Raw genomic sequence first — 27667 nt, 5'->3', positions numbered from 1 at the left:
CTTCCACAACTGGTACCTTATTATGTTTATGGTTGGATGTTTATGGTTGGATCATAATCGGACATAGTCAGTTGTCATGTTGTGACTTTAATACTGCATACTTGTCCAATTCACAGCAAGATGTTATATCTGAAAGCTATATCTAACTCAAGTAACATTCTATTTTTTTTTCCTTGTGTACAGGCATATGTTAAAATTGCTCAGGCTATTTCATCTCGGCCAGTAAGTATTTAAATATTATTATGGTATTCAAATATTGACCTGTTTTCTTTAATTTATTGAAGGGGAATTCTTTGATTTGTTAAATAACAAACTAAAATGAGTATAAATGAAAATGGATTCTGTGTGTTAACTTTTAAAAAAGCTTTATGATGAGTTAATTACATACACCTCCACCTAGGTTTATAATTTCAAAAGAACCCAGCTAAATTTTTTTTTTTGATAGAAAACTAATTTTATTATAATACTTGGACAGTACAATTTGTACGTGGATGAGCATTCCACGACAGCATTACAGCAAACATTAACCTTAAAATACACCAGAATTACAAGGAGACAAAGTTTTCATGACCAAATAAATTTTAAGTCCCTCACTAAATCTGAAATGCATAAATGGTTGAACTTTTGCAAGGTAGTTGTCCAAGATGCGACTCTAAATTTGATGTTTTCCCATACTTGGTCAACAGAGTCCGATTCGTCTTCAAAAATTCTGCGATTTCTCTCTAACCAAATGGACCAAAATATGCCTTGAATGATCATGTACCAGAATTCACTGTATTTCTTGTTGAAAATGCACCCTGAATTGAGATGAAATAGATCTTTAGCATGCCTCGGCATAACCCATTGTATTCCCAGCTCGTTGCAAACTCTAATCCAAATCCTTGTGGTGAAGGAGCAGTGTAGAAGTATATGATCTTGATTCTCCTCGTGCTCTCGACACAAGCAACACCACTGCGGTCTTAAAGCACAATTCTTCTACCTTCTTTGCACTGAATCACACGTAGGGAGCTTCCCCAAGGCCAAGATCCACGAGAAAATCTTAATCTTTTGTGGGACATGAACTTTCCAAATGGTATTAAAGAAGTCGAATAATGGAAAGATGGAAATAGGGAAAAAAGAGCAATAAAAAGATCTAACAGAGAACAAACCTGAAGGGTCCCCCTTCCAAACTCTAACATCCTCAGTACCCATTTCTAATCTGACACTCTCTAAGACTCGAAACAAGTTATTGAACTCAAGAAACTCATCCTCGCTAAGATCTCTTCTAAATCTGACGTCCCAAATGGTAGAAAGATTACCCGCACTATTGACAACATCAATGAAATGACTAATCGGTTTATTGGTAGAAATACAAATACGAAACAAAGATGGAAATCTTATTTTAAGCGAGTTATCTCCCTCTCAGACATCCTCCCAAAAACGAATGATATTCCCCTGTTTTGGCACCCCCCTGATAAGTTGATGAAAAGCCTGGTAAGACCGAGAAATACACTTCCAAGGACTTCTAAAAGTTGCCTTCTCCGCCAACCCCAAATCCCACTTGTTTTCCTGTATCCCATATAAACTCTGAATAATTTTTTTCCACAACGTTCCCCTTTCCACTGAACTTCTCCACCACCATTTGCCAAGAAGAGCCTTGTTCCTGATACAAACATTCCCCAATCCCAACCCTCCTTTTCCCTTTGGTTTACAAACTTTTTTCCATCCGACGACATGGCAATGGTTTTCCCCGTCACTACCATCCCACAAAAAATCTCTCATCATTTTTTCCATTTTACCGGCAACCTTTATTGGCACTTTGAAAAAGGACATGAAATAGGATGGCAACGCACAAAGCACGGCCTTTATCAAAGTGAGACGGCCTCCTCTCGATAGAAATGATTTTTTCCTACTTGCTAATTTCTTTGACATTTTCGAGAGCACGGTTTCCCAGAAATCCATCTTAGTTGGATTACCTCCCAGTGGTAGCCCAAGATATTTAATAGGCCAACTATCTTTTTTGCACCCAACACCTGCTGCCAAATCATCTACTTCCTTTTCCGAACAATTCAATCCAAGCACAACACTTTTGCCCAAATTTATTTTCAACCCAGAGTTGTTGCCAAACAATTTTATAATGTTAAGTATTGCCAACACGTCGTTTTCTGATTTCGCGAAATACAGAATATCATCCGCAAACTGTAAATGCGTCATTTCAATTTTTTCTTTCCCTACTGCGAGTCCCATGACCTCATGATCTGCCCTTGCCTTGTCCACCATTCTCCCCAACCCATCGACGACTAAGTTGAATAAAAATGGTGATAATGGATCCCCTGTCTGAGTCCTCTCTCCCCTTTTAACTTTCCTTGCGGCTTTCCATCAATAAAGATTGAGAAAGACACATTAGAAACACATCCCCTGATCCACCTTCTCCATCTCTCACCGAATCCCTTTTTTTCCAACACAAAATCTAAAAATCGCCAGTCTATGTTGTCATACGCCTTTTCCAAATCAATTTTGAGCACCCATCCTTTTAATTTCTTTCATCGATATTCTTCCACAACTTCATTCGCAATAAGGCAACAATCAAGTATTTGTCTTCCTTTAATAAAAGCACACTGGTTCTCCGCAACGGTGTTACACACAACTCTCTTCAATCTACTTGTCAAGACCTTAGCCATGATTTTGTAGAGACTCGTGATCAAACTGATTGGCCTGAAGTCTTTAATATGTCTCGCATTCTTTTTCTTTGGGATAAGACATATATAAGTCTCATTTGTAATTCCATTGACAATCCCATCTTCAAAAAATTCAGCAAAGACCTTTAATAAATCCATCCTCATTGTATCCCAGTTTTTTTGAAAGAAAGCCATTGTGAATCCATCCGGTCCCGGAGCTTTTGAACCGTCGCAATCAAACACTGCCTTTTTAATCTCGTCCTCCTCGAAAATTCTTTCCAGCTCATCAGCATCTCCCCTCTGTAAAGGGCTCCAGTCCAGCCCATTAAGGCCCCTCTCTACGTCGTCAAAAGTCCCCCCTTCCCCGGCAGGTTTCCTAAATAGTTGGCCGTAAAATTTTAGGATATCATGTTTAATTTGTTTTTCCTCGGTAACCACTGTACCATTGTCCAATTCCACTTTGTCTATCAATGCTTTGTTCCTTCTGTTGCTCAGTAACGAATGAAAAAATTTTGAGTTATGATCCCCTTCTTTGAGCCATCTAATTTTTGCTTTTTTGCTTTGAATTTGGAAATTTGTAAATGACACATTTTCCAACTCACTCCTTGCTTCCCTTCTTTCAATGTTTAGATCTTTCGACCATCTTCCTTCTGCCTCAATCCCATCCAACTGCTTAATCTTGTTGCTTAACTCTGAGTCTGATACCCACATCCCCAAACACTTTTCTATTCCATTTGCAGACATTTGTTTTGATCTCTTTCATTTTTTGCATAAATTTGTATCCTTCCCACCCTTGAAATCCTCCCTTGGTCCACCATGTCCTCACTAGATCTTTGAATTTTCGATGTGATAACCAAGCATTCTCAAATCTGAAAGGAGTTGGACCCCAACTCAACTTTGCAGTATCAATCAGAATAGGGCAATGGTCCAATGTGATTCTTGGTAACACTGTTTGTCTATAATTGGGGAATAAGTTCGTCCAACCCCCAGAGAAAAGGAATCTGTCCAAGCGACAACAAATTGGTATCGATCTAAAATTTGACCATTTGAACTTGGCATTCAACAGTGGCGGATCTATGAGCTGCAACTCTTCTATCAAAGCATCAAAGCAAGACATGCTTGTAGTTATCGAATGGCTATTCAGTTTTTCACCCGAATTCTACAACATTAAAATCACCTCCTAGACACCAATTATCCCCACAAATCGATTTCAGTCCAGCCAATTCATCCCAGAAAAATTCTCTCACTCCCGGCTTAACCGGTCCGTAAACGGTTGTGAACCACCAAGTTATGTCATCATTCCAGCTGATTTCAATTGATACCGAAAATTCCCCAATCAAATCATTGTTGACTAATACCACTCTTGGATCCCACATCACAAGAATTCCCCCAGATCTTCCAACTGATGGCAGGCAAACCCAATCAACAAATCTTGATTTCCAAACGCTAGCAACAAAATTTCTGTCCACCTTTTCGAGTTTTTTTATCCAAAAGAGCCACAATATCTGGTTTTTCGTTAAATAAATATCTTAATTATCTTATCTACGATAAAAAAGTCCTAAACACTCTCCCTCAAGCTTGGCGGTATATGTTTGTCATGCCATGCTTGGTCTTTAATTCTTCAAAGTACGGTCGATGGAATGCCTTTGTCAAAATATCTGCCATCTGCATGTGTGAGGAAACATAGTGGAGATCAATTATTTTATTCTCAATCTTTTCACTTATGAAGTGTCTGTCGATTTCCATATGCTTGGTTCGATCATGATGAACTGGATTCTTGGCAATATTTCAAGCCACTTGGTTATCAGACATCATCTCTATCGGATGACTATTTCCTATCTTCAATTCATTGAGTAGCGTTTTAAGCAACATGCCTTCACAAATCCCATTGGACCGAGATCTGAATTCTGCTTCTGCACTGCTTCTGGCCACAACTGGTTGTTTCTCCTTCTCTAAGTCACGAGGTTACCCCATACAAATGAACAGTAACCCGAAGTAGAGCGTCTATCAACAGGACAACCTGCCCAATCAGCATCACTGTAGACTCTTTAACATTTCTGATTGCAGTCTTCCTAAAGAACAACCTTTTTCCAAGCATTCTCTTCAAGTATCGCAACACTCGGTATACCGCCTCCATGTGTTCTTTAGTAGGTTTAGTCATGTACTGACTGACAATACTTACTATGTATCCTATGTTAGGTAGACTGTGTGATATGTAGATCAATTTTCCAACCAATCGCTGGTATATTCCTTTGTCAACAAGCACTCGATCTTGATTCGTACCTATTTTCACATTTGGATCCATTGGAGTGTCAACTGGTGGTTTGCACCCCAACATTCCAGTCTCTCTCAGTAGATCTAGAACATACTTTCGTTGCGAGATTGAAATTCCATGAGATGATCTTGCCACTTCCATCCCCAAAAAAATATTTAAGTTTTCCTAGATTTTTCATTTCAAATTCCCTTGAAAGGATTCCTTTTATGCGATTCATTTCTGGTTCACTCTCCCCTGTGAGAACAATGTCATTGACGTAGACAATGAGAGCACTAGTCATTCATTCGGTGTGCTTGACGAATAACATGTGATCTACTTGACATTGTAAATACCCTTCTTTAGTCAACACATTGGTAAACCGATGAAATCAGGCTTGTGGTGACTTTTTAAGACCATACAGGGACTTTTTTTAACTTGCACAATTTGTGTTTCACTGCTTAAGTCACAAAACCCGAGGAATATCCATGCATACCTTTTCCTCTAGTTCCCCATTGAGGAATGCGTTTTTAACATCCAGTTAGAATAGTGGCCAGTCAATATTGTCGGCAATTGATAGGAGTACCCTGACGGTGTTGAGTCTTGCTACCGGAGCAAAGGTCTCTTGATAATCTATTCCGTAAAACTAAGTGTATCCCTTAGCAACAAGTCGTGCTTTGTATCGTTCAATGCTTCCAGCAACATTATACTTCACTGTGAAAATCCATTTGCTCCCAACTGTTCGTTTCCCGAGGGAAAGTTCAATAATCTGCCATGTATTGTTCATTTCTAGTGCTGTAATCTCATCAACGGCGGCATACTTCCACTTAGGATCCTTGAGTGCATCCTCAATTGAACTTGGGACCTGGACTTGATCTAAACTGGACACAAATGCACGATATGCAGGAGATAATGATTTAAATGAAACAAAGTTACATATCGGGCCTTTTCTCAATGCAACAGGTCTGTCAATGTAACATTTATCAATTATAGGAGAATTACTGTCAAGATCAGCAGTACCTTGGTCTTTTTCATTGGGAATTGGTCTCGTAGAGGAGTAATAAACTGGCTGTCTAGGTGCTGCGTCTTGTTGTCTGTCCATTTGGATGACCTTCCTTCTTGAATAAAACTTGAGGGGTGTGTTTGAAGAAGTTGACAGGTGGTTAGGTTCTGGATTGACAGAGATTGGGTCGTCAAATGAATTAGGATCCCAATTTAGAGATTCATTTCCACTTCCACCATTGATGTTGCTCTCCTCTTGAATGGATAAATTGGGATAGAAAACTTTTTGGTGATCGGGCAATAGCATTTGTAGCCTTTATGGTTGGGGGAATACCCTAAAAAAATGCACTTGATAGCTCGCAGGTCGAGTTTCCCATGATGTTGGGAACGAATATGGACGAAGGCATAACACCCAAAGACTTTGAGGGGAATAGAGTTCAGGAGATGTGTTTGAGGAAAGTGTTCCAGAAGAACCTCAATAGGGGTTTTGTAGTTGAGGACACGAGAAGGCATACAATTAATTAGGTAAGTGGCAGTGAGTACCACATCACCCCAAAAATGGCGAGGGACCATGTGTGTGAACAAAAGAGTGAGTAACTTCGAGAAGGTGGCTATTTTTCTGTTTAGAAACCTCATTTTGTTGAGGTGTCTCGACACAGGAACTTTGATGGACAATCCCATGACATGCCAGATAACTTCCCAACACAGAATTAAAGTAGTCACGAGCACGATCAGTGCGGAGGACTTGTATTTGAGCAGAGAACTGAGTTTGAATCATTGAATGAAAATGTTTGAATTGGGAAGTTGTTTCGGACTTGTCCTTCATGAGGAATACCCATCATGAAACGCGAGTATGATCATCCACAAACAAAATGAATCAACGAGTTCCTGGCACATTTTTTATTTTTTGATGGACCCCAAATGTCACTTTGAAAGAGTTAGAAGGGTTTTGATTGTTTGTATTGTTGTGGTTTGAAAGTGCTACGAGTGTGCTTGGAAACTCGACAAACATCAAATTGAAGTAAAGATGATTTATTATCACGAAATGGGAATTGAAACAATTTTGCTAAGTACAAAGTGTTTGGATGACCTAGTCTGTAGTGTCATAAAAGAATATCACTCTTTTTATTGGAATTAAAACTATAACAAGAAATTGGAAAAGGCAGTCTTGGGATACTCAATGGTGCGGTCTTGAAGGTAGGCTCCATTTGGAAGAGAAACAATCCATCACACAATTCAGCACTGTCAATCGTCTTCCCCGATGCCATTTCGTGAAAGTGACAAGAATTAACGGAGAATTTAGCAGTGCAATGGAGGGCAGCATTAATCTTGCTCACGTATAGTAAATTAACACTAAGATCAAGGACGAAGATCACATAGTGTAAGCAAATGTCACGGGAAAGTTGTACATAACCAACACCCAAGATCTTTGAACTGGAACCATTAGCAATTCGTACAAAACAAGAGTTTGCACATGGCTTTTAGGTGCTAAAAATTGAAAGACTACCCGTCATATAATCAGAGGCGCCCTAGTCTACAATCCATGTAGAAGACAAATCCCTATTCGAGGCAAGTGCGATGGGAAAATCACCTTGGTTTGCTGCATTGACCGTACTCAAAGGGGTTGTGGATTGAGCAGAAATCTGGCTGAACGACGTAGAGCATCAAGCTGCTGTTGGGTGAAAGGCTGTTGCGAGACTTGAGAAGCAACATTGATAGTTGCTGAATAAGCAAGGCATTCCCTATTTGGTTTCCAATCCGTCGGTTTGTCATGGATGCGCCAACAAGTGTCCACTGTATGGTTCGGTTTCGCGCTTGTCACACCACAGGCGACCATTCCGTACATGAGGATTGGTTGTGGATATCGCATGTGGCGAATGGAACGCGCTACTGTTGGAGATGGAAGGAAACGATGGTCGAGCAGTCGCAAGGGCAGAAACATCGCTGGGAGGCGGGCAGGAAGAGCCTAACATCAACTTTCGACGAATTTCCTCATGGCGAACCTCGGAGAAGGCATCATGGAGTTCTGGCAGCGGTTTAGTGGCCAAGATACGGCCACGTACTTCATTGTGACGAGTTTTCCAAATCAGAAACGAGCAGCATCCTGTACATTTTTGGCAGCGAGCAAGCAGAAATATGTCTTTTATGGTAGGTTCCGTAGAATTGACTAAACATGCTGTTACCACAGAGTTATCCGATTTCCAAATGGTCCATGAAGTGTCGTTCTTTGCTGGCTCGGTTATACCCCTGCTGAGATATCCCGCTTTACCTTTCTCGGTCAATAATTAGCTTTATGGTTTGAGCCCGTTCCAGGTAGTTTTTACCATTCCATTTATGAATTGTTAGCTGAATAGAGGTGCTTTCGAAGTTGTTAGGGTTCACAGGGTATGAGTGAGATGATTTCATACCCATTCTCTCCTGAGGCCCATCAAACTCTTGTTGCTGGATCCAGTCATCTCGCAAATTCAAAGATCCGGAGACTTGCGATTAACCATTGGTTCTACAAGAGGTATTTCGCGGCTGTAGAAGGAAGGATATTGTGGAACTTTTCTTTTGCCATTATACAAGGACGACTGCTATAAACCAAGTAGTGATTTTGGTAGGTTATCATTTATCAAAGCCAAGACTCTTATGCCATGTTAACAGGAAGGAAAAAGCAAGAAAAATTATGTCATATCTCTTGTTTATTCTTTTCTGAATAAATAATTATAGTGCAAGACACCTACATTACACAACATACTACGGTTTTAATAAAGTAGCTGCACAATAATAAATCCTTAATCGTAGGAGTAAAATATTCTATTTATTATTTTTAATAAATATTCTATTTCTATGTATTAAAACATTCCTATTTCTCCTACAAATATTTTGCATTTTTGGTGCGAATTTTTCTTAATTTTCACTCCAAATTGTGTTTGGATCATGTTACGAAAGTTGAGAAAGATCATGGTAATATCCGATTTTTGTTTCAAAAGGAAAACCCAAGTAAACCTTCTACAGTCATCTACAGAAGTGCAAACCAAGGTGCACTTGTTGTGGTATCACATGAGATGGACCCCAAATGTCTGTGAATCAATTTGAAAGGGAAAATGATCTTTTATTGCTCGAGGAAAAGAGACGTGTTTGTGTTTATCAAACTCACGAATATCACAATGAAACTCCCTGTCATCTACATTTGTAAACATAGAAGCAAACATGACACTTAAAACTTGAAAGGAAGGATGACCTGTTCGATGATGGAGAAGACAGATTCTTGATTTCTTGGAGGAGTTTTCCACAAAGACGTGTTGAATTTTAATTCCTTTCCCTAGAATGTCCAATCGTCTTCCCGGTGACTTTGTCCTGAAAAACCCACATATTTTAGCAGAAATAAATTTTGTGGCCAGTTTTGGAACATGAAGAACATCTATTAATGTTGCAGTATGGCTGACGCGAATGTCTCCTATTTCAGCAACTGTGATATGAGTTCCATCTGCTTTAATTATCTTTTAGAGCTTGGACAAGTTTTTATGTACAAAAATGGTGTGATGAGTTAGTATAAGATTGGTAGCCCCTAAATATATGATCCAAGGGGCTAGGGTTTCCTATCTCTAAGGCGTTCATAGCATTTGCAGAAGGAAGCATACCTGATTTAACGAAGGCACGACTACCTGGTGGTTTATCTGGCATATCCTAGAATGATTTCAGCCATTCAATGTCAAGTTTGTCGGGAGGAGTGTTCTATTTTCTTCTTGCTGGTCTGAAGTATTCTCTTGTGCATTTGCCAAATTGGTTTGACCCTTCTCTGTCCACTGCCTAACTCACTTGTTTGTTCAGTTCCAGGTTTTCCATGGAGCTTCCAACATCGATCCTTCATATGTCCTTGCTTCTTGAAATAAGTGCAGTATATGTTAGAACTTTGGCCCTTTTAGGTCCAGTAGCTGCTAATGCTGATACTTCAATGGAGGTTATGTCTTGAAGTACAACTCCGCGTCTATTTTCTTAGATTTGAACAATAGCAATAGCCTCAAGGGAAACTCCTCTACCAAAAATCTGCTCTCGTACTCTATCAAACTCCTCTGGAAGGCCCGTCAAGAAACCAAACGTTTTGTCTTTCTTGATTAGATTTCGAAGAGTGGTGACATCCTCATGATCTCATATCGAGATACATTTATAGTAATTTATTTCCTGTTGCAGATTTTTAAACAAATTATCTATTCCATGATAGAGAAAGTATCTTGTTTGCACATCATGAACTTGAGATTGATGTTATAGATATGTGCAACATTGTTTTTCTTCGAATACATCTGTTGTATTGTTTACAAAATTTCTTGAGCTGTGCTCATAAACATGCATGTTTCTCGAGCTGTAGAATTCCATAGATCTAGGAAACTCTATCTCGATCGTAGTGATCTAATCCTATAAGTTTGTATTTACAAACTGATTAGATAATACCAAATACCTAACATTTTGTTACATACTTTACCATGGGTGTTTGTCAAACCTCTATTAGCCATCTTATTTTTTAGCATTGCAAAAAGAAAATTCTAGAAATTTTCTGCTGTAAGTTTTGATATTGTCAAATGGACTCACTGGAATGCTGCACTTGCTGGAGAGATTAAGAGTTATTTAAATTGAATTGAATTGGGGATTTTCTCGTGTCATTAACAGTAAATTATCTGTTAAATATATACTTCTTGAGTTCTTGTAGGATTTGATACCACCCTCATATTTGAATGAGCTTTCACTCTTGCAAGATCAAATTGCACCATTTTCCACAAAAATTGCCTTTGATACTATAGAGCAAGAATTAGGGCTACCAATAGATACGCTTTTCTCGGAAATCTCACCCGAGCCTGTGGCAGCTGCATCACTTGGACAGGTTAGTTCATTTCTATGTCATTATTTGGGAGTAGGTTTTACGTGACGTTATCTTGATACATATCACAATTGCAAAGATCAAAGTAGTTTTCGTGGTACTGTTATTTCAATCTGATATTCTTCATATTGGAAAAGGTATACCAAGGTAGGCTGCGGTCCAGTGGGAATGTTGTTGCCATAAAAGTGCAGAGGCCGGGAGTTAAAGCTGCAATATCCTTGGACTTACTGATCTTGCGTTATCTCACAGGGTTGATAAGGATAGTTGGAAAATTTAACACTAACCTTCAGGTAATATCTAAATGGTATTCATCTACAATACTAAGTGTCTATCTAAGAGGATTAATCAATCCAAAACAATGGTGACCACGGGAAACTTTTTAAACAAAAGCGTGCAGGTTAAAATGTGTTTTTTCTTTAAGGAAAGCCGAAGTATTTATATATGTCTATGTAATAGTGAAAAGAATTTTCATTTATTTTTCAAAGAAATTGAAGTTGAAGCCCAAGAAACTGCATTTTTTGGCTGTTTTATTTTTGACTTTTCTGGGTGCAATGCTCTCCACGGTTTTACGCATACTATGTCACCTTCTCTTTGAACATTTTATGATTGTAATGTAATTAAAATTTTTGGAGTACATAATCTTATATTCAACCACTTTTTGCGAGTTGTAACATTCCAGCATATGTAAATGCACTTGAAAATCATATTATGATTGTACTTTGATCTAATTCTTTATTAATTTAGGTATCTCAACATATAAGATCTCGATTTTATAATTTACATCTCAATAACTTGTTAACAGTACATGCATGTCAATTCTGTACTTTACAGGGCATATTAGGAGACAAAAAAAATTGTGGCCCAATGTAACTTGCCCCATCAAGGACCCAAACATGCATGCGTGCATATAAAATATGACATGATTGTATTACGCAATTACATAAACTGTCAGTCACGAAAGGCTCACATCGCTCACATGGTTCACATTGGAGGAAAGAACATGCTCATTGTATTACTTATTTGTAGATGTCATTTAAGGCGCTCTCATACTATTAAATTTGCATGAATATGCATGATTGAAATAATTGTTGCATGAATTCAACAAGCAAGCAAACATGATAAAATAATGGACCAACTTTTAAAAATTAAAAACCCTTTCCTTAATATGATTGAAAACATTATATCAAGCTCTAAAAGAAAATAAATACATTTGCTATTTTCTTCCCTTCATCAATGGTTAGTAGCATGTGGATGTTAAACAGCAGTGAATCAAAGAAGTGGTTTCTGGAGAAACCTTGGTGCTTAGAGGATTATGAATTGCACCATTATCGGAGTCACTGAATTTGATGTTTTACATAATATTGTCCGACAATGAAGTGTACAATGTTATATGCTTGAATGACAGTTCTGGAAAATATATTTCTTAACTTTAAAATTTTATTATTATGATTTGTTTAATTTATTAGAATTCTCATGGTTATGTCAGGATTCTAATTTGATTTGTTTTTTTATAAAAGTGGATATGTTAGATCATGAATTATGTCAGGATTGTAATTTGATTTATTTCTTTATAAAAGTGGATATGTTAGATCATGAAAGCCTATATTTCATTATTTGGGAAATTGCATATTACCCTTGTGAAATCCCGATATTGGTGAAAGCAACTTTGAAAAAAAAATCTATATTGAGCGCGCGCATCCCCAAGTTTTCAAATATTGAGCATACACACACTTATACGTAAGTGTTTTTAGGGGTACATGTACTCAATAGTTGAAAAGTTAATAGATCATTTTTTTCATGGAGGTTATCAGCAATATAGTTATTTCTCTGGGTATGTATGCAATTTCTCCTTTATTAAGAGCACATCAGCAATTTACGGCCATTTCATAACCTGTGCTTCTGACAATATGCCAGATTTCTAGTTTTTTACAATTTTCTAAATAATTAATGAATAAAATCCCGAGCATCAATTGCAGGCTATCATTGACGAGTGGGCATCAAGTCTTTTCCGGGTATTTAACTCCTTCACAATCTCATTATAGTATATAACACAATTTTAAAGAGGAAACTGATATTTGCTTTGCTAGCTATTTGTTTTATTTTTACAACTGCATATGCTTGATAGAATTCCTTCCTCTTAGGTAAATATAGATTAAGTTTTTCGTTCACGATAAACTAACCAAGTAAATAGAAGTTTTCGACAAGACACAAACATGGATTTTTGACATGAACAATTTTTTGGTAGATTGGCTTGATTTATTAGTTGTGATTGTTTTTCTATAAATAACGGGAAACCTTGTTGGAACATTTAATGTTGTTTAAATTATATATTTCACATTTCCAATTGAGAAAATGGAGAACTCGCCCTTCTAACTTTTCTTTGTAGGTGTTGCATGAGGAATATTCTTAGTGCTTCATATTGAATACAGGTAATCCAATTGAATGCAGGAGATGGATTACAAGATTGAAGCAAACAATGGAATTAAATTTAGGTAAGCAATCGTTTTGTCATTGCCATGATCCTAATCTAAGATAGCAGCAAGTAATTCTTTATTGCAACTATTTGCCTCTTCATGGAGTCTGGATCCATAAACTTTTACCCTTATGGTAGTGTTGAATCTGTTGATTACTGAACAATAAAGATGGAGGAGAGAAAATGTAGAGCGAGGAACATGAAAGAGTATTGCTTATAATTATTTTCAGTCTTACAATGATTAGGATATAAAGCATCTAATCATAATGACTAACTTTCCTCAACTAAGGAAGTTAAATGTTCTTATAAAATTAAGAGTGTTCAAACAAGATCTACATTTCTATGTATAGTAGATATTCATATTTTACTGCAATATTTTCTATTTTCTACACTCCTCAAGTTCGCGCATGTATATCAATCATGTCCAACTTTCTAGTGAAGTCTTCAAACCTTGATCTGTTTCTGAAATGAACTTTTGTGAGAACACCATCAACTTTTTGTTCAAAAGTGACACATGGCATACTAATTACTCCAGTTTCTAACTTTTCTTTGCTAAAATTTATGTTAATCTCAATATGCTTCTTGTGATTATGTTGAACGAGATGATTTGCAATTCTGATTGCGGATTTATTATGACAAAATAGTTTCAGTGGAGCTATCGGCTTTAAAATCAATTTTTCATGTTCCAACTTCAGCCACAGTATCTCACAAACTCCACTAATCACAGCCCCCTTAATCCAGTTTCGGCACTACTTCGAGCAACAACATTCTGTAAGTTGGCATCAAGCAAAGAGGTCGTAACCAACAGACAACTTGAAATTGCTTCGTTTTGGTGTCAAAATGACACCTGCCATGTCCACAATATTCCAACCAAACACCTTCCCTTACTTTTTTTTCAATATTCAACATGCTCCTCCTCCTCTGCAATTCGTTACCACTACTTTCATCATCATGTCTATAACTGAAATCTTTCCTTACCTCTATACCTCTGAGAGTGCATGGTTAATTTTTGTTTTCCTCTTATTTTATCATATACAGTGGAGGATCGTATTATCACTTGCGTCGCATGATATAATCATCACATTGCTCCACCGACTAAATTTTTCACCATAACAATAACATGTCAGGCATTCATTCTCACTTCACAAATGGCTCTAACTTTGTATTGTCCACGTCTTCTCCGTAAAACAATAACTTGTGTCTCTTTAGGAAAAAGGTTTGTGAATCTGGAGAGAACTCAAGCTTGTGTAAAACTAGTGCATGGTGGTGAATGAATAATAAAATTGTTACTTGTCCTTGGATGTAGACAATTTGTCGAACCATGTAAATTTGGTGTCTTCATATTGATTAATGCTCTACTGTTTTTACTGTGCTATATTCAAGAATCTTAAGCCTATGGAATTCGTGCTTTTGAGTTACTATTAGATAAGCTTGTTTCTTGTAATTTTCTCATTTTATTGGATTGAATTGGTGGGTAATAGATCAACATGTCACGTCCTCATCCTTTAGTTATTCTTCATTCAAAATGTCAACCTCCAGCTTGAGAAATATAGAATCCATTTGAACTCAAATCTGACAAAGCTTGATCCACGTTCAATCAAATGTATTTTTCTTGGGTATTCACCAAATCAGAAGGGGTACAAGTGCTATTCACTGACCATAAAGAAATTCTACAATTCAATGGATGTCACCTTCAATAAGTCTGACCCTTTCTTTCCATCTTCCTTAGTTCAGAGGGAGCAGATGATCAATGAACCTCAGAATCTGGATCCTTTCCACATACCAAGTGACCAACCTCATACACATCCTACCGTTTATATTGATACAATACACACAAATCCACCAGATAATTCCCAAATTCTACCTTTTGACCATGTTTATTCACTCATGAAGCCTTCTCAAGACCAAACACACAATCAGCAAACCAAGAACACTCCCTTAATACCAGATCCTCTGGAAAACAATCAAGGTACGACAAGCTCCTCGACTCACCTGATATCGATGATAGACCAGTTGCGTTGAGATAAGGGGTCAGATCATGCACCCAACACACTATAAGTAATTTTTTCTCTCTTGATCTATTATCTCCTGCATATCGAGTCTTTGTTGTGAATTTAGACTAGGAATAGATCCCATCAAGCATCACCGAAGCTCTTCAACATCCACGATGGAGGGCAACGGCCTTTGATGAATACATGCTCTTGAAAAGAACAACATTTAGCAGATAACGGAACTTCCACCTGGAAAACGAACTGTTGGATGCAAGTGGATTTTCACAATCAAACATAGGGCTAATGGAAGCATTGAACGATATGAAGCACGAGTAGTAGCAAAGAGGTTTACTGAATTATCAGAGACCTTTGCCCATGTAGCCATGCTAAACACGGTTCTTATCCTCCTATCTATTACTGCAAATCTAGAATGGCCTCTATGTCAACTTGATGTTAAGAATTCCTTCTTAAATAGGGATATGGAAGAGGAGATCTACATGTGTATTCCAGATGGATTTGAATCCAAAACTACTGCCAATAAACTCTGCAGTTTAAAGAAATCACTTTATGGTTTGAAGCAATCTCCCAGAGCTTGGTTCTGCAAGTTCACCAAAGTTTTGAAAGAAAGTGGATACACACAGTGCCAATCGGATCATACAATGTTTGTCAAACATTCCAACCAAGACAGTGTTTCTGTTATCATTGTATATGTTAATGACATTATTATTACTAGAACCATGAAGAGATATCACTAAGATCAAACAAGTACTTTAAAAAGAATTCGAGATAAAGAACTTAGGGCAGTTGAAATATTTCTCGGGAATAGAAGTGGCCAGATCAAAATATGGAAATTTTATTTCTTAGAGAAAGTATGTCCTAGACCTTTTGATAGAAACAAGGATGTTGGGATGCAAGTCTGTAGATACTCCTATGGATCCAAATATAAAACTTGGAAAGAATGAGGAAAGTCCAACAGTCGACAAAGGAAAATATCAGAGATTAGTGGGCGAGCTGATATACCTATCTCACGCAAGACTTGACATTGGATTTGTTGTAAGTGTTGTAAATCAGTTCATGAACAATCCAATTGAAGAACATACGGATGCTGTTTTTCATGTATTGAAGTACCTCAAAGGATTCCCTGGAAAAGGAATATGCTTCCACAAGACCGCCCTAAAAAACATATAGTTATACAGAGATGCTGATTGGGCAAGATCTTCCACTGACAGATGATCCACGTCTGGATATTGCTCATTTGTATTGGGTAACCTTGTAACATAGCGAAGCAAAAAACAACCCGTGGTAACAAGAAGCAGTGCAGATGCTGAGTTGCGGTCCTTGGCCAATGAAACTTGCGAAGGCATATGGATACAAAAGTTTTTGGAAAAACTGAAATTAGAGGGGCATCAGATATTGGACTAAAGTGTGACAATCAAACTACGATAAGTATTGCCAAGAACCCAGTCCATCATGATCGTCATTTCATAAAAGAAAAACATGAGAAAGGGAATTTGAAACTCTGTTACGTCCCTGGCCACACACAAGTTGCAGACATCCTAACTAAGGCCCTAATCCGACCGACATTTGAAAACATGGTATCCAAGTTGGGCATGATCAACATATACGTTGTTGAAGATCCGATAAGATCAACTCGGATAAGATGTTTTTCATATTTAAACTTTTATCCTTTAGTCTGTAATTTAAATCTTTGGATAGATTAGGTTGCTAGTTTTCATTTTGTGTATATCTAAAACTGTATTCATTGAGGATGAGTGGAATAAAAAGATTATCCCTTCCATCCACATATCTATTCCCCTCATAAAACAACAGTTATCATAAAATTCCTTTGCCCAAAACTCTTAATTCAGCCTCAGTGCTACTTCGAGCCACCGCGTTCTTTGTTTTAATCCTCTAGCTGAATAGATTTCCTCAAAGAATAGTATAATAACTTGTAGTCTATCTAATATTGAGGCGGCCTAATTTGCCTCTTTAAAGGCTTCTATGATTCATTAAGACACTTCCCTAGTAAATTCTTCAGTTACCTCAAGATTTTACAAACTGTTTCAGATGTCCTTCATATGGTGAGTGCATGAACTTACTTACCACATTAACTGCATAGGCAATATTTGGGCAGGTGATTTTGATGCAAATGAACATAGACATTACATCCAAATATTTAAGGAGGCAAATCAAAAGTCAAGTGTGACACGGGAAATTTTTCCTTAAAAATAGTTGAGGGTGCTTTAAAATTCAATTCCACGACTTCCTTGTGATTGTTGATGTTTTGAAAGGTCCCCAAACATCACTATGAATGAGTGCAAAGAGTTTTGATGGTTTGTATGATTTGATTGGAAAAGTGGTGCGGTGATGTTTCTTGAGGTCCAACGAACAAACTCTTCCAGAGGAGCTAATTCGTTTTTCGCACAAACAGAATTCGATGCAGAATAATCTTTCAATTTGTGTTATTGAATCCTTTTTCATGGTTAACACAATCATTTTTCTGTGATTTGACTGTGTTTTAATCAAGGAAACACGCCTCCAACTGATGATATCTATTTTTTGTGTGCTACTTGCTTAATTAGACAGTTATATGGCAGTATACAAGATATTGTGGTTCCAGAAATGTACATAGATCAAACAACTACCAAGGTTCTCATCATGCAATGGGTGGAGGTGATTTTGTTTGTTTTGTTCTAAATGTAAGTCAATTATAACTCGCTATCGCTAATGATTTTGTTTTCTGATGAAACAATTTGTCATTTTGAATGAATGCAGGGTCAAAAGTTGACGGAAGTTAAGGATCTATACATGATTGAGGTCTGTTCTCGAAACTACTTGAAAAATGCAATTTTACCTGACAAATGCCTATGTCGTAAGTTGCTATTTTAAGTTCTCTGCAGGTAGGAGTTTATTGTTCATTCAATCAACTTTTAGAGTTTGGATTCTATCATGCTGATCCACATCCAGGAAACCTACTTCGTACATATGATGGAAAACTGGCCTACTTGGGTATTTTTCCAAAATTGTATTCATGATTACACATATGAGGAATATAACTTGTAACTGAATATTGCATAAAAAACCTTGTAATTCAAGAACTTACATGGATTGTTAGAAAATCAAAATTATCTTTCGTTCATCATTTTTTTCAAGCCAGTGCCCTATATATCAAGTAATTATAAACATAATAGATAGTTTCCTTTATCGGATTGATTATCTTTAGTGACCTAATGTCATTTCTACAAAACCGGGATGTACGTAAGCATGTCTTCCACATGAATATTTATCCATTGTTTTCAATAAATCCCTTCCAGTTGATTTCTTTCACTAGCAAAAGGTTTACGCTTAAATGAGAGTGCTTAGAGATACTTGTGGAGTTAAGGTAGTATTGATGACACATGGATAAAGTTATCGGAGAAACTTCCTGATCATTTATCTATGATGAGGACTAAATTGGTACTGATTTTGATAGCATTTAAAAAAATTATTCTTTAAATCACTTTTTTTTATTGGTCGCGAAGCAGAAACATGATTGGTGTATTCCACACTCAGACTGCATATTCTAGAATTTTTATACTACGCACCAATGGCTGTCTGTGGTTATCCATGAGTGACTCAGAATTTGATTTTCCTTTGGAAATTTTTATAAAGTGAAAAGGAGATTCAGTGTTTTGAGAGTGCCGATGGATTGTTGGGGAATTTGGGAAGGGTAAGAGTCGAGTATAAGATATTAGTCATTACTGTATTTTGAATCAAGTTTGACCAGAAAATATCTTCTTTTGTCACTTAAGTTTGAGATGGACTATTTGCCAGATTAGTTGCATCAAAGACAGCAAGGCATAATAGCAGTCTGATTCTGTAGCTACGTCCATAGCAAATTATTAAAAGTAGTATGTGAATTTTGAGATGCGCACCACAAAGATACTGTTCATAGAGCCTGATATGTTCTGTTTAGTTTATGAGCCTAATTTTATTATTATATTGTGATTCTAACCTTATATAATTATATCTCACCCAGTTCTGAAAGATCTACTTTAACTCTTAGACTTTGGCATGATGGGTGAGTTCAAACAAGAACTTCGTGATGGCTTCATTGAAGCTTGCCTCCACCTTGTAAACCGTGATTATGATTCACTTGCAAAAGACTTTGTAACGCTTGGGTACCTAGATTATCTATCTTTATTCAGCTAATGGTGAACTTCTTGTGATGTTACTGACAGCTTCTAAAATATTTTCAACAGGCTTCTTCCACCAACTGCTGATAAGGATGTTGTGACACAAGCATTAACAGGTTTTATCTGAGAATAGTTACTTCATCTAGTCAAATCCTGAAACTCTCTGCTTGACCATTGGTCTTGGTTTGTAGATTCAGAATTTCCATATTTGCTTTCAGTTGCCCTAAAATGAAAGAATATGTAGGTGTCTTCCGGAATGCTGTTTCCAAAGGAGTTCGCTATCTAAACTTTGAGGATCTTCTTGGAAATTTGGGAGCCACCATGTAAAAATCCTTTTATCTTTTCCCTTTGTTGGATTTATATGGGATCATTTATGATGGATTCATGTATGTAATTCTAATGAGCTCAAGCCATCTTAGCTTTAATCAACTTTCTGTAAATAAATGCCAATCTAGAGTTCAAACATGTACCCAAGCTCATGTTAAAATGTAGCTTACTTGAAAAATTTGTTAGAATTGGGATCAATTTTTACGTATGTTCCATACTATCCGTCTGAATAATAACACTGGTACAGCTGACCTTGTATCCGCTTTTCCAAAAATAATATCGAGTTTAAAACTATTGAATAAAATTGGTTTTGGTGATTTTATTTTTCAAACATTAGCCTGGTTCTTATGAATAATGGACACAAACAAAAGATGTTGATACAAGGGCTATTTATGATCCTTTAAGTTAAGTTTTAGCATGATTGAAAATCCTTGCTCTGAAATCATCAAATTGGACACTACTAATGACACTCCTTTAGCCATTCTATAAGTTTCTGATGAATCCAATGAAAATAATCTATTAGCGAGAGTCGTGAGACCTTGGGGGTAAGGAAAGCGCTTTTTTCATAATTTTCTGGACAAATTAAAACTCGTTGTTTATACCATAAGAAATTAGAAATCTATTGAGTAACAATGTCAAAGGGAGATTATTTATTACGTCACATGAAGAAATTAAACTAAACACGATTAAATGGCTTGAGTAGGAATAAGAGGATCGACTGTTACCTTTATTGGGAACTTGAAAATAGATATGAAGCATTCTGTGAATTATAAAATAAACCTGCATTTTTCTTACAGAAGATATCGTATTTGAACCAAATATTAATATAATTCTGGAATTTGTATAGGATAAATTATGTGTCAGACCTTGTACAATGGTATTTTACGTATTTCAGAAATACTAATGCTCCTTTCTTTTTTGTCTACTCTGTATATATCTTCTTTGTCAGCCCCTCATTGGTTTCTTGTAGATTTCTTCCTTTATAACAGTTAACTGTTTAGATATTACTTGTTAAATTTGGGCTGTCTATTGTACAATTGTACATTAGTTTGAAGATACAAGATACCAAACTACTTGGGGAGAATTGGGTCAATGACCCTACACAAATTTTAATTTAAAAAATAATCTCCATTTGTTAAAATGGCATTATGCAATGGATTTTATTATGTATTTTTCGTCGAAGGTCATTTTTTAAAATATATGTGGAGGGAAGGTAAATTGATGCCGTACTAACTACTTGCGCTCAAACTCATACTAAAACAGTGCAATAGTTGCACCTTTTTTTACACTAATTGATTTTGTTAAATTTTGTGTAGGTTTTCAATGTGTAAAGAGAGTGATCTACCCCTGTATTTATTTATGCATTTACTTATTACTTAATTATTTATTGTGGGGAATTCATATTGCAGGTACAACTTCAAATTCAGAATTCCTTCTTATTTTTCTCTGGTCATTAGAAGGTGTGATTGTAATTTCTTATTTCCATCATATGTTAAAAATAATGCTTTCACACATTAGATATGGCACATTGTTCTTTCTAGTTACTGTCAATGTTTTCACTTAAGTTAGATAAATCATTTATAACATCCAGCCTAGCTGTTTTGGAGGGAATTGCTATCAGCTTCAACCCAGAATACAAAGTTCTGGGCAGTACATATCCTTGGATTGCCCAGAAGGTGCTTACTAACAGCTCGCCAAAATTGAAATCTTCTTTGCAAGCTCTTCTTTACAAGGTACTTCATCTCCATGAAGGATAATTAGCTATTTTTTCATAGCTTAGCATGTGTTGCCATAAAAAATAATATCTTTCAGTGTGGAAGTAATGTTTAATAAAGACAGCTGTATTGATTCCATGTTCTTAAACAGGGTGGAGTGTTCAGGGTTGACCGATTAGAGTCTCTCTTAACAGAGGTGAGATAATAAAAAAATCTCTCGTGCATCAGCATGTCAATTAGTTTAAGCAAGAGTTCCAAAGGATTGAGATGAAATTTTCTTGTCCAACACCTCGTTAAGCACTTGATAGGCTTATGAGATACCTCACTGAGTTTGAGCTTCATAACTTTGAGGCATAAATCTATATCAGCTTCACGCAAGCAACCTTCTTAGATTAGACATGGCTGGCTTGCTGCTGAAACTTATGGCTGCGCTGGGAATCTAAAATTATCATTAGTTCTGTCACCATATCACTTGAATCCCTCAGCTTTATATTTAATCGGATATTTCATATCTGGTTCATTTGTTGACCCTTCTCAGTTGCATTGTTTTGGTCAAGTAGCTATTTTCTTTCTGCTATTGCTCTGTCCTAAAATGCAAAAAGTTGAATGTGTGTGTGATGGTTGGTGACTTGAAAACACTCACAAACTGTTCTCATGACTTGTTAAGTTCACTCAGCATACTTCTATAACTTTCGCTTGTGGCAGTCAATGCGTGCCAGAACACAACGAACATTGGCTAGAAAGCTGGAAGCAGATAATGAGTCTAAGATGTTTATCAGACAAATTGTGTCCTTTGCTTTGAATGAGAAGGTAAATCTCACTTGTAACTCATCATTAACTACTGGACATAATCAAGGGATCAGACCATGTAGAGATTTTTCAAATGTATTCTATTTTCTGCAGAGTGCATTCATGAGAGAAATACTTCTCGAGGAATTTGCGAAGGTAAGATTTTGGGACACCTTTCCACATTTCTTGTTTTGGATTTAGTATCTTTGTTCTATTTCATCTTTTATTCTCTTTGCTAGAACAAAACAAGAAACAAGTGAAAGAGCTTGGGAAAACCTGTATCATGATTGATAGTTACTTGACTAAATTCTTGTCTGAATGTTCATAAATGAGCATAAATGTCAGTCAGTTCTAATCAATTTAACTGCTATTTGACCGAGGGCTCATAATCTTCAATCAGTTCTAATCAATTTAACCACTATCCGAATAATGGGACTTGTGTTCTGTTTTGTTTAAATTTTTGCTATGAATGGATCAGCTTCCTTCATATGTTGTTTGAATATTTTAAATGTGTTATCTTTATCAAATAATGTATTTGAAATAGCATGTTTAGTCTAGTAGAAGAAGTAGAAGAAATAGTGAAATATTGTGGGAGAGAAATGTTGTATATTTGTTGGTGAACCCACAACAGCATCTAACCTCTTTTCTCAAAACCTTTTTGCCTCTTCCACCTCCTCCAACTCTAGCTTACTGAATACATATGGGAAAAACTTTGTTGTGTTGGCTCTTCTTCAAACTTTGACTTGTAAAAAACACATATCTATTTCAAAATAACTGAGCATTCTATTGTTTACTTCCAAGTTTCGGCCTTAGAAATGATCAAGGCATGGAAATATGTAGAAACGACTATACCTGGAATAATTTTGAAAAGTAAATTTTTTTGGAGATAAAAATTTCTGAATTTATTATTTAGTGTTAACTTCTGGGTTGACAAGTGTCATTTTCTGAAATCACATTTGAGCACCTATATTTGATGATTGCTATTGGTACTTATTGTTTATTTCTGCAACTGGTCATAGGGCTTGAATGCACTTGGGATAGCCACCTTTGACTCAATAACATCTGCACTGATTGTAAACCTACCCTTCAGACCTGATTCTGTTTCCTTGCTGACTGATGAAGATATCAACAATTTGAGAACGTTGCAACACCTCATTACTCTATTCTCAGGGATTCAACAGGTGAGAGATATTTTTTAAGGATGAATGTTCCTATCCTTGGGCAAAAGTCAGTAACATATTATTTCTAGATGTTTAATTGGTCAGCGGCCTATTTGAAAATAACGGGCATCAGTATACGGGGATCTATGTCCAGCGAAACTTCTGTTTTTATAAATGAACTCGATGATGGGTGAACCATGCTGTGACAGCATGTACAAGCATGTGAGAGAGAAATAGGAGGAAAGATTTTAGGGTCTTTCCTTTCCTGAATTTATGATAATCGGGTAAATTGAGTTATAAACTAATACTTGTGAGGCATGGAAAGAGATCAAATTTGAGTTAAAGTAACAATTAATCACTATCCTTTCTCGTAATTGAGCAGTAACTGTACTGAGCCTAATTTCAACTATCTTGTATGCTCAATATCGACATTAATTATGGATTCATGGAAATTGACATGTTATTCACTATCGGTCCACAATTAGATTTTCAGGTTTGATTTTCATAGCAAAGTTGAAATTGGATACTCTTTATGTTGTATTAATGTTTTTTGTAAACATGCCTCGCAAGTCATTTGAAAGGAAAACATTATATATACATGGCATTGACATTCTATTCCATGCTTAGTTTACGGATAACAACAGTGCTCAAGCTACAGGAAGTAGGTAGTGATCCACAACAAAGGTTTAACATAGTGTCAATCCTTTATTGCAGGATATCAAAAAAGTCAATTCATATGAGGTTCAGAAACGATCTTCAAATGAAGATTCATTGCTCCCTTACCTTTTGGAATCTGGTCAAGAACTGTTACCCCTCCTATCGGTAATAGTAGAGGTAAGGACTAAACGTTAGGCGTTTGAATTCATGGAGAAGTGAACTTACGTATCTTTAGAGGAATGATGGTGCCATTTGACTAGTTTATGATCTGTTTACAAGTTCTCAGCTGACTCAGTTCATTGTTGTAGCATGTGAACCATCCTATACAGACTGATTGATTAGTAGGATTTTAAATATGCAACACTTTTGGGCAAAAAAGAATTTTACAACTAAATCTAGGTTAATCCTAACTAGTGAGACTGTTTCCTGATGTAGATTTAATAGCTAAATTAATTGCCGGGGTTATGAAGTGGACTATTCTATATCAGTTAACCCTTCAGAGCTTGCTTTGGTTATAAAGGAACAGAGAATATAATTGCTTTAAACATACCTGAAAACTGTTTCTTTGATTACTTTCCCCAACTGATGAAGCAGTTCAATATGCGAAAATTTTCAGCTCCCACAAGAATCACAACAGCAGTTGTTACAATTGCCAGCAAATCTTGTCGGAAAGTTAGTTTCTAGGGCAGCTGCGAGGACAATAAGACAAGCTTTTTCATGAGTACATCCACATGTGTATCTTTTCAGTATGATCAACTGATTGCCATGATTTGCCCTCCATGTGCCATTAAAAAATTGGCATGCATTGACAGTTTCAAAAATATTTGCTGTTTGATATGTTCAGTTTTTTTCCTTTTCGTTATAGCAGGTGAGATGGTTGAGAATGTGAAATATCTGATTGTTGGAAAAAAAAACAGCGGTTACAATTGTTTGGATTATATTCTATTTAATTTCATACGCAAGCATAATGGATTTTTTTCAGGACGGTTCCTAACAGTCATGATATGCTTTCAGTTGTCATATTTAATCATAACTAGAAAAAAAAAAAAGACGTGTGTTGCACGTGAGGAAGAGACAATTACGATGAGAGTTACTATCTGAACACCTCAAAACCCGAGGCTTGAGTGGTTTAGATCCATAAACATATCCTGTTTCTTTTAACTGTTTAACTGCTTGTTTTGTTCTTAACTGATTTAATCAGTTCAGTTCTGTCCATAACTGAACTGATATAAGCTCTAACTGATTTTCTCTATTTTAGTTATTCAGTTGCACAAGATATAAAATCTATCAGTTCTCTTAACGAAAGATTACTTCGAGTGTTTTCCGCTTGGTTTGTAACCAAGCTCGATTTAATTCATCGGTATAATCATTCTTAGAACACGAGCTATTGCAGATCATTGAGTTATTATGTTGAAAGAATATCAAAAGTGCCGAGCACACGATCCATCATATAATTTATTACTTAATTAGAAATTGTACTAAAAATATAATTATAAAATTGCATTAAAATCATAAAATAACATGTAGAGAGAAAATTAAAAAGATAGAACATTTAAAGGTAGTATAATTTACATTTTATTCTTGAAGTGATATTAATTATTACAAGTAATGTATATAGTAATGATAATTCATTAGCATATTTTAGACTATTAATTATATATTACGTGAAATAAATATACTACTAATTAATTATATATTAGGTGGAATAAGTATAAAATTTTGATATTTCATTTTTGCCCTTACAACAATTATAATTTTGTTGAAAATAAAGAGTTGAAATTATCGAATGTTGAAAATAAGATGTGTAAATATTGAAAATTAGTGTGTATGAAGCTCCGTGTAACAATATAACTGGAGAAGGGTGAGAGGATCCACCAAAGATACTGTGCAGAAGAAGGAGCCAGAAGCTCGGGCAAGAAGAAAACTTTTTTTTCGACTTTTTTTTCGGATGGTCAGTATGATCCAGTAGTAGTCACCACCCTGTCGTGTGTGGAGCTCCGAGAGAGCCTGAAACTAGATAGCAATATCGGGAGCCACCAAAACACTCAGCCTAAGGAAGAACCAGCAGCTGGGGCAAAAAGTATGCGCCCCTAGTAGCGAAGATCCGACGGGCAAGGAGAAGCCTGTAGGGAACAGCTGCCTGAAACTTGTAGAGAACCAAACGCAGCACGAGGCCGGGCAAGGAGAAGCCTTTAGGGAACACTTGTCTGAGAATGGAGGGGGACCGATGAGAGGTCACCAACGTAGAGAATAAAGGTCGATATGGCAATAAAGGTTGGTATAATGGTGCACCTTGGACTTGAAATTTTGAGCTTAAAGCACTGATAGGACCGTGAAGGCTGATATGACAATAAAGGTCGGTATAGTGGTGCACCCACTAGCATCGGCACGTTGCCCCTAGAACCCTGAGGAAAAGATGGTTGAACTGGCCATGGTTCTTCCTAAAGTAGGGTTGCCTCCACATTTTTAGCTTTCTCTACAACATTAGCATAATAAACAAGCACTCCAACTACCACCATAATGCAAATGGTTTGATTCGGACCTTGCATAAAATGTGATAACTTGTATCGGTCACTGTCAGCAACATGGAGAACATATGCAAGAAGCACTGAGAATTGAAAGACATGTTATCCTATATTCATGTTTCATTGAGTCAATTCAATAATACGAAGTTAGCAAATATTATTGAGTAAACTGAGCCCAAAATACATCACAAGTAACTATTTCACCTGATTCTTTGAGAGCTTTCTCACTGGTTTCCCATCATAAATGTGCTCGATCTTTTAACTGACAAATAGTTAACTTAAGTTGCAAATCGAGAGTGTACTCCAACATATTAAAAATCATTTCATACTTTTTAACCATACTACAACTTTCTCATCATCCTCAGTTATGAAGAATCAAAGAGGACGAATGCTTTGAAATCGGGAGATTGTTAGTTCCATTTCACTCGTTCATCTAATCAGCTGATCAACATCATGATTAACCTCAATATTCCTAACTCTATGCCTCCCTGGATGGATTTGGGATTCTTGATCCACTACATACTCACCATTAACATTTCGAGCTTCCCCACGAAGATGTCAACCTTGTCTTCCCCTACCAATATCGTGAAGTCCCTCTAACATTTTGGGATTCGAATTCATGAACAACTCCTTTTCGTTTCTGTCCCTACCTCAAAATTCTATATAAAAGATATAAGTATATAATCCTTGTGCAAAAATAAAATAATTGGTTCAATATAGATGAGAAAAATAGAAACTTAAACTAATGGATAAAATACTAAACTAAATGTCAAAACTTAATCAACTACAAGCTCTAACCATGCTAAGTCAAATAACTAAAAGCATATAAACAAGTAAGAGCAAGTAATCAAACATGAAACAATCATTCTACTTTTGTCTAGACTCGAGTTCCATATACTCTAATTTGAGAGTATCTCTGTGTACGCTCTAAAACCAACTATGAAGACGTGATCCTATATAAGGGTTTAGGGTTTTGGGGTTTAGTGTTTAGGGTTTGGGGTTTTGGGTTTAGGGTTTAGGGTTTAGGGTTTTAGGGTTTAGGGTTTAGGGTTTAGGGTTTTTTTTTTTTTTTTAATAAAAATTTTTT

General features: G+C 36.4%; 2 protein-coding genes across 2 annotated transcripts in view; one reads left to right on the top strand and one right to left on the bottom strand.

Moving 5' to 3' along the window:
* LOC140989829 (uncharacterized aarF domain-containing protein kinase At1g71810, chloroplastic) overlaps window positions 1-24988 on the top strand; it is a 30811-nt gene extending 5823 nt beyond the window's left edge. Inside the window, exons 3-21 of the mRNA XM_073459268.1 lie at window positions 184-222; window positions 10601-10771; window positions 10906-11058; window positions 12745-12780; window positions 13217-13260; window positions 17815-17905; window positions 18008-18049; window positions 18133-18241; window positions 19278-19392; window positions 19474-19523; window positions 19652-19730; window positions 21144-21194; window positions 21326-21467; window positions 21601-21645; window positions 22155-22259; window positions 22353-22394; window positions 23258-23419; window positions 24113-24232; window positions 24672-24988. Of these exons, the coding sequence (XP_073315369.1) occupies window positions 184-222; window positions 10601-10771; window positions 10906-11058; window positions 12745-12780; window positions 13217-13260; window positions 17815-17905; window positions 18008-18049; window positions 18133-18241; window positions 19278-19392; window positions 19474-19523; window positions 19652-19730; window positions 21144-21194; window positions 21326-21467; window positions 21601-21645; window positions 22155-22259; window positions 22353-22394; window positions 23258-23419; window positions 24113-24232; window positions 24672-24776 (1701 nt within the window). The 3' untranslated portion in view covers window positions 24777-24988. The remainder of the gene's footprint in view (window positions 1-183; window positions 223-10600; window positions 10772-10905; window positions 11059-12744; window positions 12781-13216; window positions 13261-17814; window positions 17906-18007; window positions 18050-18132; window positions 18242-19277; window positions 19393-19473; window positions 19524-19651; window positions 19731-21143; window positions 21195-21325; window positions 21468-21600; window positions 21646-22154; window positions 22260-22352; window positions 22395-23257; window positions 23420-24112; window positions 24233-24671) is intronic.
* A 2368-nt stretch (window positions 24989-27356) lies between these two features.
* LOC140990015 (uncharacterized) overlaps window positions 27357-27667 on the bottom strand; it is a 4699-nt gene continuing 4388 nt past the window's right edge. Inside the window, exon 4 of the mRNA XM_073459607.1 lies at window positions 27357-27395. Coding sequence (XP_073315708.1) covers window positions 27357-27395 — 39 coding nt within the window. The remainder of the gene's footprint in view (window positions 27396-27667) is intronic.

This window comes from Primulina huaijiensis, chromosome 12, assembly GCF_012295235.1.
Source record: "Primulina huaijiensis isolate GDHJ02 chromosome 12, ASM1229523v2, whole genome shotgun sequence".
NCBI lineage: Eukaryota > Viridiplantae > Streptophyta > Magnoliopsida > Lamiales > Gesneriaceae > Primulina > Primulina huaijiensis.
This window is presented reverse-complemented; position numbering and strand designations above follow the sequence as displayed.